Source organism: Fundulus heteroclitus, chromosome 2, assembly GCF_011125445.2.
Source record: "Fundulus heteroclitus isolate FHET01 chromosome 2, MU-UCD_Fhet_4.1, whole genome shotgun sequence".
NCBI classification, from domain to species: domain Eukaryota; kingdom Metazoa; phylum Chordata; class Actinopteri; order Cyprinodontiformes; family Fundulidae; genus Fundulus; species Fundulus heteroclitus.
In genome coordinates this window covers 34,317,116-34,331,157 of record NC_046362.1, presented here as the reverse complement: position 1 = coordinate 34,331,157, position 14,042 = coordinate 34,317,116, and the positions used below count along the sequence as shown (strand labels likewise).

Here is a 14,042-nt window from a genome sequence, read left to right as displayed (position 1 = left end):
GCCTAGGAACTTCGCAATGTCCTTTACTGGCACTAAGGAGCCTTAAGGTATCCCACAATCCTTTGTGTGACATGACATATAAGCAGCCCACCTCACTGAAATGAACAAGAGTGTGCACTTAGTAGCTCTTTTTTTGGGAAGGCTGCAGTCCCGAATATGACTTTTCCTTCACGTAATGACGTCGCAGTTAAAGGCTGTCCGAATTCAGCACAGCGGTCTGAAGCTCCTTTCCTCCCTACGACAGAGTTCTTACTGTTGACCCCAAGAAAGGTCAATAAACAGGAGCTAGAAGCCATTAATAAGGTTTTTCTGATGGATCCCTCGTCTCAACATGGAGGATTGTTTTTTAGTGTGAAGGCAGATTTTTGAGTGAGAATGGGAAATCAGAATTTCCTGCTCTTAGATGAACAACGCACACTTTTAATTAAAGACACCCCGTTAATTTTTACATTATGCACTAGCATCAGCGTCATCACAGCTCACATTCACCTCTAATAATGAGCTTTTGTCAGATTTCTTTTTTTTTTTTTGCGGGTTTCATAAATTTTAATCAAATTCTGACTAATATCAGCTCATTATTAATCATGCGTTGATAATATATGTGTACGACACGAACGGTAACTGGTCTAATTGGGGTACATGAGCTCTTAAAATGCACATTAGTTTTAACATTTCAACAAATTATTTACCTATGAATAAAACATAAATGCAAGAAAGATTCATGCAGCACACACAGACCCTAAAATCTGATCCCATTAATCAAAACAAAGCTCATACGAACCAATCTGCATGCTGCACCTGATCACGCTCACTTTAATTGGATGAAATGAGGATGAACTTTAATCTAATTGGCTTTGTTGGAAAATGTGTGTTAATGCAGTGATTTAATAGTAGGCGAATGTGCAGACATCTTTCACCAGCACATCAATGGAGTCCCCGCATATGTCCTCTGGCGGATTAAGGGGACAGGTCAAGGTCAGGTCAATTACAGAACCACTCGTTTATGGTGCCTATTTAAGACCTTTTAATGGTATTTTTTACCTTCGAAGACCAATTGGCTTTATGGGATTCAAAGCCCAACCCAGGTTAAAGGTCTGTATGTGTGTCTGTGCAATAAGATATTACCATAGAACCGTTTTTATACACTTACCAGACCTAATACTGAATGCAATTATGAGATTGTGGTGTGTGTGTGTGTGTATTTGAACAGGGTTAATTTTATATGAATGTACATTTTTGGTTAATTCATCAACACACGCTGTTATATTTATGGTAATACATTAGCAACAGAATTGATAAATATTGATATTTCTTGTTTTATGTCCTGATCAGCTGTCAGACTGCAGCGCTCAGTGAAGAAAATACAGTGGTGTTTGTTAAAACGTCTATACCTAGTAAGATAAGATGAATCTATATGTGGGTTTCCTGAATATTCAACATTATGCTAATCTTCCGCATGAACGTCTGCGCCTGGCTAGCTTAATCTATTTATAATTAGTTAGCCTAGCCATTCTACACTTACACTACATTAACTTCTCCTTCGTTAGCTTAGTTTGGCTCAGCAACAACCCAACAGAGCCTGATAAAAAAAGTCATTCAACATGATCAAATTATCTTTTTCTTTCCATAAATATTTTAGGATAGGTCTGAGTTCAATGCTAACAAGCTGCTAGCTCATATCCAAAATACATTTGCAAATGTATGCTTCCAGACCAGGAAGCAGAGCCGTAGTTTAACACACCTCTCTGCAGCTTATGTACTGTTACCCATCCATTATCCTATTGAGACGGTGTCTTTCCCACGGCCAAAACTTAACAGATCAAAAACTGATCTAAAAGGAACAAATCATAAAAACCTAATAAAAATCAATATGGTTCACCTTGAACCTAAAAATAAAATAATAAAATGTGGTCTATTAAATATAAGGTCTCTCCCTCCAAAGACTTTGTTAGTTAATGAATTGATTTCTGATAATCAGATTGATTTGTTTTGTCTCACAGAAACCTGGCTACAAGAGGACTACGTTAGTATAAATGAGTCAACCCCCTCCAGTTATTCAAATTTCCACATTCCCAGATCTGTGGGAAGAGGAGGAGGAGTGGCAACTATCTTTCAGTCTGATTTATTAATTAGTCCCAGGCCAACTAATAATTACAGTTCTTTTGAACATTTAACCCTCAGTTTCCCTCATCCAAACTGCAAAGCAATAAAACCTCTTCTGTTTGTTGTTTTGTATCGTCCACCAGGCCCTTACACTCAGTTTTTGGATGAGTTGTCAGATTTCTTATCTGATTTGGTGTTAAATACTGATAAGGTTATTATAGTGGGTGATTTTAACATCCATGTTGACACTGAATGTGATAACCTTAGTGTAGCCTTTAAAACTATCCTAGATTCAATTGGTTTTGCTCAAAATGTGCATGAACCGACGCACTCTCGGCTCCATACTTTAGACCTTGTTCTGACATATGGCATTGATTGTGAAGAATTAACAGTATTCTCTCACAACCCTGTCCTGTCTGATCATTTTTTAATAACATTTGAGTTTAATCTAACTGAATTCTCCACCCCCAAAAGAGGGTTCCATTATAGTAGATTTTTATCGGATAATGCTGTATCAAAACTTAAAGAGTCTGTCCCCTTCTTAATATCCTCAGTATTGCAGAAATGCCCTGTAGATGGCAGCATTGCTGTTTCTTCCCATTCACAAATCGATACCTTTGCTAACAATGTGACTTCCTCATTGCGTTCTGCATTAGACAATGTAGCTCCCTTGAAAAAGAAGGTGATTATTCACAGGAAGCTGGCTCCTTGGTTTAATTCAGAGCTGCGTTCCTTGAAGCACAATGTTAGGAAATTGGAGAGAAAATGGCGCTCTACACACCAAGAGGAATCCTACTTAATCTGGAGGGACAGACTATTGTTGTATAACAAGACCCTCCGCAGAGTTAGAGTAGCATATTTTTCATCATTAATTGAAGAGAATAAAAATAATCCTAGATTTCTCTTTAGTACAGTTGCCAAACTTACCCAGAGCCACAGCTCTGTTGATCCATCCATTCCCTTAGCTCTTAGTAGTAATGATTTTATGGGATTCTTCATAAATAAAATTGATGCCATTAAAAATAAAATAATTGGCATCCTCCCAAACATGATTACCTCGTCCTCAGTAAGTGAGGCAGCATTGGAGGAATCTTTAGAATCTGTGCAGTGTTTGAACTGTTTAGAAGCAGTAGAGCTTTCTGAGCTATCTAAAATTTTAGCTTTATCTAAACCTTCTACCTGTATGTTAGACCCAATCCCAACCAAGTTGTTTAAGGAGATATTCCCTTTGATCAGTGGCACTATTTTAGACATGATTAATCTATCCTTAGTAAATGGATATGTACCACAGGTTTTGAAAGTAGCTGTTATTAAACCTTTACTTAAGAAACCTTCTCTTGATCAAGATGAGTTAGTAAATTACAGACCTATATCTAATCTTCTTTTCTTATCTAAAATTCTTGAGAAAGTAGTTGCTAATCAACTTTGTGAACATTTACAAAGTAATGACCTACTTGAGGAGTTTCAGTCAGGCTTCAGAGCTCATCATAGCACTGAAACAGCTCTGGTGAAGGTCACTAATGATATTCTCATGGCCTCAGATAATGGACTTGTGTCTATACTTGTCCTGTTAGATCTCAGTGCTGCGTTTGATACAGTTGATCACAATATTCTCCTACAAAGACTTGAACATACTGTAGGGATTAAGGGGAAAGCATTAGGCTGGTTTAAATCTTATCTGTCAGACAGATTCCAATTTGTTCATGTTAATAATAAATCTTCCTCAAACTCTAGGGTCACCTGTGGAGTACCACAGGGTTCAGTCCTTGGACCAATTCTCTTTACTATATATATGCTTCCGATTGGCAAAATTATCAGACAGCATGGGATTAATTTCCACTGTTATGCTGATGATACTCAGCTATATTTATCCATAAATCCTGATGAATCCAATCAATTACTTCGACTGCAGTCATGTCTTGATGACATCAAAAGCTGGATGACTTTAAATTTCCTGCATCTAAATTCTGACAAGACCGAAGTTTTAATCTTTGGGCCAGAGTCCTCAAAAAATAAACTTCTTAACCAATCACTTAATCTGGGTGGCATTAACCTGGCCTCTGGTAATAAAGTAAAAAATCTTGGTGTTATTTTTGACCAAGACATGTCATTTAAATCCCATATTAAACAGGTTTCCAGAGTTTCCTTTTTTCACCTCCGGAATATCGCCAAAATTAGAAACATTCTGTCCAGGAGTGATGCTGAAAAACTGGTCCATGCATTTGTTACTTCAAGGCTGGACTATTGTAATTCTTTACTATCAGGAAGTCCACAAAATGCAGTTCAAAGCCTTCAGCTGATCCAAAATGCTGCAGCAAGAGTTCTGATGAAAATCAACAAGAGGGATCATATTTCTCCAATTTTAGCTTCCCTTCATTGGCTTCCTGTTAAATCAAGAATAGAATTTAAAATTCTTCTTCTAACGTATAAAGCCCTTAATAATCAAGCTCCATCATATATCAGAGCTCTGATTACCCCGTATGTTCCTAACAGAGCACTTCGCTCTCAGACTGCAGGTCTGCTGGTGGTTCCTAGAGTCTCTAAAAGTAGAATGGGAGGCAGATCCTTTAGCTATCAGGCTCCTCTCCTGTGGAACCAACTCCCAGTTTTGGTCCGTGAGGCAGACACCCTGTCTACTTTTAAGACTAGGCTTAAAACTTTTCTTTTTGACAAAAATTATAACTAGTGACTCATGTTACTCTCAGCTACCTTTATAGTTTTACTGCTATAGGCTTAGGTTACTGGAGTATATCAGGATCTAATTTTCTCACTATATTGAGTTCTACTGTTCTTCAATTATGCATTATGTGTTGTCATTTCTGCTTTAACTTTCTGTTCTCTCTCTTTTCTCTTCATAGTAGGTACACCTGGTCTGGCGTTCTGTTAACTGTGACATCATCCAGAGAAGACGACTCACCTGCTACTACCATCTAATGTAGAACAGATTACTAGATCAATGTGTGCTTCTGTGCTTTTTTGTTTCTCTTGTTGTGTCTCTGTTCTGTCTTCTGTAACCCCAGTCGGTCGAGGCAGATGACCGTTCATACTGAGCCCGGTTCTGCCGGAGGTTTTTTTTCCCGTTAATGGGTGGTTTTTCTTCCCACTGTCGCTTCATGCTTGCTCAGTATGAGGGATTGCAGCAAAGCCATGTACAATGCAGATGACTCTTCCTGTGGCTCTACGGTTCCCCAGGAGTGAATGCTGCTTGTCGGGACTTTGATGCAATCAACTGGTTTCCTTATATAGGAAATTTTTGACCAATCTGTATAATCTGACCCAATCTGTATAATATGATTGAACTTGACTTTGTAAAGTGCCTTGAGATGACATGTTTCATGATTTGGCGCTATATAAATAAAATTGAATTGAATTGAATTGAAATGTAGTAGGCTATGTCAACAGTAAGAGAGGAGAATAATTGTCAAATGGTAGTCCACTGTATAATCACTAAATCATACGTTAATACGTTTAATCACGTGAGTATCTCATCCACGAGGGAGAAGTATTTGAATTATTTTTTTTAAATCTTTTCCACCGGCGCCACTTTTGCTGAGCTTTCTCTTTTCCACCAGTTATTTCTGTTTCAGAGTTTTCCAGTTTGAACGTAAGATTTTCCACGGCTTGTGGAACCCTGCTTCCTTCATTACCGCTTCAAGATCTTGGTAAATGCTCGCATTTCTTTGCTGTTTTAAATCTAGTATGTTGATCATACCCCTGTCATGAGCTAAATGTAAAAAACTTGTTGTCTCCTCGTGTATCCAAACATGCCGCGCCATCATTCTGCTGCTACTTCCTGTCGTTTTCTTCGTGTATTTCACCAGCAGTAACGTTCATCGTGTGACTCGTGTGATGCCAAAAAAACTATTTGCATTGCAGTTTTGCGAAATATACCAATTTCGATTATGGCTAAAAAACCACCTCATCCTAGCGCAAAAGCCTTTCAGCGAAAAATAGCTGATTTATTTTCATAATTACAATTTGCACAATTTGTTGGTCAATGGAAACACGACTAGTGACTTAATGCAATCTACTGGGTTCCCCTAAATAGGAAACTTTTTAACCAATCAGTCTGCATGATCGACTGAATTAACTTTGTAAACTTAGAGATGACGTGTTGGGAGTTGGCGCTACATGAATAAACTAAATAAAGTTAAATTTCTAAACATTAAGCAAATTTTGATGGATTATTCTTGCCTCTTACTGATTATGTGTTTTATGTGGGTTTTGGTAAAATGTTTCAACCTATTTACATTACGGCCAATCAGAGCCTTGAGCTGAAAAACAGAATTCAGTAGATAATCGACTGAAAGATGACACATTTCTTAGGTCCTAAATCAGGACAGAAATCGTGGTGGCGGTGCATGACTAGTAGTCCTCGACGCAGCCATCCGGGATTCTAGTCCTGGCCGTGAACCTTTAACCACATGGCTTCCCCCTCTCTCTCTGAAGCCCAATTCCTGTCAGTTTACAGTCAAATAAAGATCGCTAGTGCCCCACAAAAAAAACATCAAACCTCTAAGCTCATTGCTGATGTCTTTCCTCTTCGCCAGTTTGTTAACATGTTAGCCGTTTATTAAAGAAAACATTTCTGCTGTAAAGTTGTTTCATACAAGCTGGTCTTCTGCGTACATGCTCACCTTCCCAATAACAGGAATATCCACAGATCCCCAGGTATCAGCTCCCCAATGAACAATCCCCGAGGCAAAATCTGCTGTCACGATTCCCAAAACTGCAACAGAGGGGAAAGAAACAGCACAGTTAACATAAAAAATGGTCAGATTACGAATAAAGAGGATGAAAATAATGATCTGGGGTCATTTTTCTTCATTTACCAATGCCAAGGATGATCTTGTAGATGTGAACGGTGGAGAAGTGCAGGAGGAGGAAGGAGAAGTTGATGATGAAGAGGAAGAGGCACAGAATCACACAAACCCACTCCTGGACTCGTTTACCTGAAAAGAAAATAGGGAGTTTTATTTATCTAGGTATGAAGAGTTAGAATGAAAGGAAAAGAGGGGAAGGGGGGGTTGATATGATGAACTGGGTGAGGTTCCTGTTCCCATCAGGAGAACAAGGCGCTGCTTACAGGAGGTTAAAGGATCACTCAGCAGCCATCACTGTGTGTGTGTCCACAGTGTTAATATGTAATCATTCAGAGGAAGACAAATGTACTGCGAGGCGGCGAGGTCACGACCTCTCCGGTACCAAACACCGACGCTCGGGCCACACAGAGTCCGCTTCAGGTGGGAGGCCGGTCTCTGCAGGGACGATCCCAACTCCGAGGTCAGCAGCTGAGGGAGCGGCGGTCTAACTGAAACTAACTCCAAACTCTGGATTCAGCAGGAAAATCGGGGAGCGACGGGAGGGTCAGAGCGGGAAGCCTCCTGCTGCACAGCGCAGAACATCAGAGGTGCTGAATTATTGAGATTTCGCTCCGCCGCTCATCTCATTTTCCTGAAAACTTCTGGAACCGTCTGAACTGTACATCCACTTTTCCCCATTTTCTTTTTTATTTATTTATTTTTTTAATTTTCCAGACCCATCAGGAGAACAGAAGAACCATCAATGTCTCACAGATTTACAGAAACAAACCCAAAAAGTAAACAACTACATCCGGTTGGCATGCCTCCCATCCTTCTTCCCTTTGTCTTCATCCATCTGACGTGTGAAACTTTAATGTCTTCAGATCCTAATGTATCTCACAGCATTAGCAGCCTATAAGAAATTCATGACAGATCTTTTTCCTAATAAAGCACTCAGGCCTGCAAAGGTTTGCGTCCGCAGACCTGAGCAACTATGAATATGAAGGTGCGGAGTCAGGAGGTCATGAGAGATTTAGAATAAGTGATTATGGATATTTTACAACTCATCAAAGCTGACCCTTCACCCGTAACGAAGCTATGAAGAGACAGACGACCGATTCAGAAACGGATGGAGGTTAAGCTCCTCGGTGAGCTTTACATTTCCTCTTCAGATGCTGCTGTTTTAATCTCTCACAAAGTTTTATTTGTCCTCTGCTTTAGAGAAAATGCATTTTCAGGTCAAAGTTGGGATCTCCTTTTGGCTTTTATGCAGAATAATACGTCCAACCAGGAAACTTCCCTCTGTTTCTGCATCTGCACTGACCACTCAGCCACAATTAGCCTAAATATTCAATGTTGAGACTCTTATGTGTGTGTTTTTCTCAGCTTCTTTATTAAAACCAGAAACTTTTCTCTCTTTTTTTTTTACTTTTTAGGCTGCTTAGTAGGTTTAAACATCAAAACTTTTATTAATCTACAGAATAGCTTCCACATTTATGCACATGTAGGACATCTTATCCTCTCACATTTCTGCATGGAAACAGGAGAATAAAAAAAAGCCTTGTGTTGAAATGAAAATAGTAATACGAAACCTGTAAAACCTTTAAAAATTATCTCCCATCTCTACTAGACAAGAGCAGGTTATTGGTCTCAAGGCTTTTTAAAAAGTTACACTTTCAGGATCACAACTTTCCATAAATCAGTTCCTGCGCTTTAATGTCCTTGAATGAAAAGCCAGAGAGAAAGCTGCAGGAAGAGCTCCGTTTTTATCTACAACGTAGAAATTAATAAGAAAATAATGAAAAGACATTGACTGACAATGGTGCGTCAAAACATTTGACTGCTAATGTAATATATGAAATAATTCACCGGTACGGGAACACCAAACAGCCGCCAGGTTTAAGACAGATACGGTGAACGGTCTCTTGCGCTCTTCATTTGCTTATTAAAAATCAAATAAAAAAAATCAAAGAAATTCAAAGGAGAAAAAAAAGTCATAGACAACATTATAGCATTTGTAGTATTACAGCAATGTCCCACTTTAGTTTCCATTCCTGCTGGAGCAGACAGAAAGCAAACACTTCTCTTTTTAGTCTTGTATTACTGATTCAGTTCTCCGTTTCCTTCTGGTCAGCCGGCTGCTGATGTCGGCGGCATTACTCTGAACTCAATTATCATAAAGACATGTTGCAGCAGCCAGATTTCCTGTTTTTCATGTTTGTGCTCCAGCTGTGATGTGGATGTAGGGATGGGCGATAAATCGATTTAATTGATTAATTTGAATTCACAATTTTTGGAAAATTAGGATTTAATTTTGTCAAAGGACTCACTGGGCTCCCATCAAGAGAATAGCAGCAATGCTGAATGTGCGTTTAGGAAAATATATTTTCAAAATATTGTAAATAGGAAATTCTTTTACCTTAAGACAAGCCACTTAAATTCATTCATTAACTTTTTTAAGTTAACGTACAAAAATAAAGTCAGTTCTTACCTCATTGTGTAAAACCACTATATATATATTTTCATTGTTTACAACGACAGGACGGCCATCTTGTTTTACCAGCATGTTTCACAGCTTGGATTTAGATGCACTTTGAATTCAGGTCAACTCCCAGATGAACTGTTAGACATAAAAGCAAGTTTTAACAATAATTTCTTATTTTCCTTCTGTTTTTTTTAAAGGGAGGGGGGGGGATCAATTGATTGGATTTAGTAAAATTGGAGAAAAATATTAAGCCATATAGCTCAGCCCTATCTTTCATGAAGCTTTGCACTATATCAGTCCCGAAAGGTGGAAATTGTTTTGCTAATAGCAATGTTGATGTATGTTAAGGAAAATATATTGTGCAAATAGTCCAAAGATCTTTTTTACCCTAAGAATTTATTAATTTAGTTATTTTCTTATGATGGTGTGATGTTATACAAGTGAAGCCTGTTCTTAGATATGTAATACCACCAGCAGCAAAGATTTTGTGTTATATTTTTATTATTTACTATGGCGGCGCCTGCATGTTTCAAAGCTCATAATAAGTTGCATTTTGAATTCAGCTCAACTCCCAGATGAGATTTTTGAAATAAAAGTTAGTTTTAAAAAATAATTTCAGCAATTTGTTTTTATGAAACAAAAAGGGAAGAAAATCAAGATTTTACTTTTAAACCATATCACCCAGTCCTAGTTGTTAGTACAAAAAATAAATAAAACACACGTGTTCCAAGAAATCAAAGGAGCGAAATTAACGGAGAATAGATTAAGAATGTATGAAAATTAAATAATTGTCACACAGCATTAAAATGTTTGAACGAACCTTATTTACATCCTCATCATTTTGATTTGCTTGTTGTTTACTCACCTTACTGGTCATTTTACTACTTCATATATTTGATACTAATGTGCCCTCACCTGTCAGCATTTTATTGTGATTACCTGCTTGTATAAAGCAGCTGGATTTGGCAAAAGGGGCGACATAAAATAGAGAAAAAAGGTGGAAAACAGCGAGAGCAGCAGCGCCTCTGTCCCGCTCAGCTCTAGGAGGAGAATAGAGGAGTGAAAAAAAAAAAAAAAAAAAGAATAGAGGAGTGTTGGAAAGTAAAATGGTTCCTGAATCATGGAGAAGGACAGATCAATCTGCCTTTTTCCTCTGCATGTCCTGGCTCTTAAAGCCTAAAATGCTTTGTGAATAACTTACCTAACTAAGGTAAAATTCTAAGAAAATCTAAGATTTTTCCTAAAATGACGTAACTAGGAGCTGCTTTTAGTCTGAGGATCCTCTGTTAATGATGGCACACAGGTCACTGCCACGCTCCTCTTTTCCCCGTATCGCTTTAGCCTCAGGATGGGAAACAAGAAACACAGTTAAATCTTAGTAAATCAGAATTTAAATGTTCATTTAATGATCTTTACTCATAAATACATTTACTACACACTGTGTGATACATTTTGAGTGATTATTTCTCTTAATTTAGATGATTATGCCTTGCAGCTATTAACATACAAGACTCGTAGGAATATTATTAAAACATAACTGAACACGCCATCTGACATGACAGCAGACAGCCTCTAAACACGCCACAAAAGCTCTTTCCTGAAGAGGCTGATTTATCCGCATGCTGCATCCAAGCATACGGTGAAAGTTAAACGGAAGGAAAAAGTGCGTTCGAAAAAGAAATGCACAGCAGGTTGTCCGGTAGTCATCAACTCCCACCACAGGCAGAGTCAGCAAACAGAAACTGTGTTAAGTGTTGCACCAAAGCAAATCACTGGAAAGTTGAGTGGGAGGAAAACGTGTGGGAGGCCAAAGAGCTCTGACCAAGCTGAGAGGATATACTGTAAACTACATGGACATGCAGTTTCTAAATAAGCTTTATTGTTCGTTTGCAACTAAAATTTTCTGAGAAACTGAACTTTGGGTTTTCATTTGCCGTAAGACAAAACCATCAATCACTGAAAGGTGTGTCATAAATGAACTATGCAACCTATGCGTTTCACTCATAGTGATGTTCCTATTTATTAACATGTTTGAAATTAAAATGGTTGCAGAAATTCCTAAACCAATGACTTCAGTGCATGTTCGTGCAGAAGAGGGGAAAAAGCTTTGAAATGCAGACCTTCCTGTGTTTGCATGGCGCACAAAGACAGTAAACCTGGGCCGACGTGGGTCTGGAGCTTCAGCAGCAGACATTTAGCTTTGTTGTTTTTAAGTTTTCTGTGACATCATCTTCTCCCCCAATCAGCCTGAAGCCCCCATCCCCCCCCCCCAGTGCACCAAACGGGGGTCACCGCCGGAAAAAAATCATCTGCCGTCTCCACCAAGTATGGCTGCTCCCGATCTGTGAGCATGAAGACAGACGCTGATGGACTTCCTAACACACATCCCTCGTCACACGGATCCAGACGCTCCATCTCTGTCACACTTTCACACACCCATGGTGCAGGGCACTGGAGCAGTGGGGCGGCTGTCAGGTGATGTGCTTCAGTCCTTGGATCCTCCGGCTCCCTGGTGAGGAGAAGGAAACTAGGACAGGCCTCCACAGAGTGTGCACATTCACTCACAAACACACACATAAGCCCTCGTCCCTCAGGCCACGGCATTGCTGGGTATCACACACAGAGGCAGTGACAGACAAAAAAAAAATAATGTCTAAAAGCATCTACATGCACGTGGAAAGATGCACGGGCAGAAAAAAAAACATAAAAACCAGAGCCATTTGTTCCTTCTTCCGGCACGCAAACACCCAAACACTTAAACGTGCTGGCACGAACAATCGGCGCACACTCCGAGGGCCTGAGCAGCCCGCTCATTAATATCGCTCTGACAACAACTGGTTCCCTGGCAACCTCTCCGCCATCGCTCACCCAGCAGCAACCCCCGCCTGCGAGCATGCACGTGGGTGTGCACGGGGACTTAACCTGGGCGGAGCCGGGGGAGGCAAACGAGGGGTGCTAATAGGCTGAAATTAATCAACGCCGGCTGATTTGCCGTCAGGGGAACGAGTGGCGGACAGCAGGAAGGAAGGCGACGCGTCCTGAATACTAATGACCAAATAAAGAGGAAGAGGATCCCTTCACCCCTCTCTGTGCCACTGAAAGGGGCTAAAACGTGATAACGTCTACAGATTCCATGCCAGAGGTGTCGGCTCGGCTCAGGTAAGGCGTGACTACATGAAACAGGATGCGAGTAAAACAGGGCTAAAGATCAGAGATGCAAAGATCAGGCTTTATCTGGTTAACTTCTGGTTTTCTGGAAGGTCTGAGCTTTGAGCTGATCTTTCAAACCCATCAGCAAACAGACAAAAGAGCCGTCTCAACAGCACAGCGTCAAAAGAGCGTCTGAATAAATCCCACCACTTCGGGAACGAGGTCCTTTAGGCAGATGACACCACAGCACAGATGTCCGGTTATGATGCACAGTGTCTGGAGTGGACCGAACCGAGGACGCCGGTACAAACACCTCATACCAACCACCAAGCACAGCGGCAGAGAGCTGATGATTTGGGCTCTCTTTGCAGCCGTTCGATCTCCTTTATCAAGAAGCGGTGCCGGTCCGAATGCTGCAGTTATTCTTCCAGGTGGGATTCATGAGACTGGATTATTGTGAAGCCATTTTTTAGCCAAATTCATGTTGATAAATGAGGGAAACATGTTTTACTTTAAATGTCTGTACGCTACCAGACCTAAAATCCCACATTTATGAGCTAATGTCTAGGCCATTCATTTTAAGACAGAATACTTTGTTTTACTAGCTTTTAAAAATCCACTAATTGGAACATTGTGATAAACTGAATCTGAGTATCACACGGTGGTGGAGGGGCAATGATTTGAGTTTGTTTTGCAGCCACAGGGACTGGGAAGCTGTCTCCGAGTCCAGGATGATCTTCTCTGTATACTGAAGTAATCTAAGGTCAGCTGTGCGGCTAACAGCTGAAGTTTGGTCCAAACTGGCTCAGGAGGACAATGATCCCGAACACAGCAGCAAATCTACAACTGAATCGCTAAAAAATGGAAAAGAGCCAAGGTGTTTCCGTGGCCGGGTCATAGTGCAGACCTGGAGCTGACTGAAATACTGCGGCGGGACGTGGGGAGCGCCGTGCAGAAACCAATGTCTGTAAATCTCACCGTACCGAAACAACGCTGTAAAGAAAAGTGGACCTGAATGTCTCTGTAACGATTCCAGGGACGGATAAAGTCCCTCGACTTTAGAGTGACCCACTGCTGAGAGTTACTGCCGCTGGAGGTGGTTCTGCAAGATGGACTTTACACTTTAACTTTGTATTTGTTAATTAAATAATGAAAATGTGAAAACTTTAGTCTGTTTTGGGCATTCAAAGGTTGAAATCTAATGATTCCAGAACCTCGTGCATCTGTTCTTTACTTGGACTCTTTACCCGTCTTAGTGGTTCTGTTAAGAACACTATTGGTACAGAAATCTGCTGCTGGCAGGACTGAGTCTATATTTCTAAAATGTTACATTGGGAGAGTTTTATAAACATGGCAAAATAATTGTCATAAGTTTGTTGGCATTTGTTGTGGGCATTCTTTGCTGATTTTTTTGGGGCTTTTATATTGTTTATATCGATATCGTAATTATATTGTACCGTCCATCACTAGGTTCCTGCTTCCTGTCTTCTCATGTCACCGTT

The 14,042-nt window shown here is 40.0% G+C and overlaps 1 protein-coding gene across 3 annotated transcripts in view; it reads right to left on the bottom strand.

The window, feature by feature from the left end:
* Positions 1-14,042, bottom strand: part of si:ch211-212o1.2 (TMEM189_B_dmain domain-containing protein) — a 46,474-nt gene that overhangs the window by 20,131 nt on the left and 12,301 nt on the right. For 2 of the 3 annotated variants that reach the window (XM_036126068.1, XM_036126079.1), the window contains exons 2-3: positions 6,936-7,055; positions 6,741-6,832 (exon numbers count right to left, since the gene is read on the bottom strand). In XM_036126068.1, coding sequence (XP_035981961.1) covers positions 6,741-6,832; positions 6,936-7,055 — 212 coding nt within the window. The remainder of the gene's footprint in view (positions 1-6,740; positions 6,833-6,935; positions 7,056-14,042) is intronic. The other variant, XM_036126075.1, reaches the window with a different exon arrangement.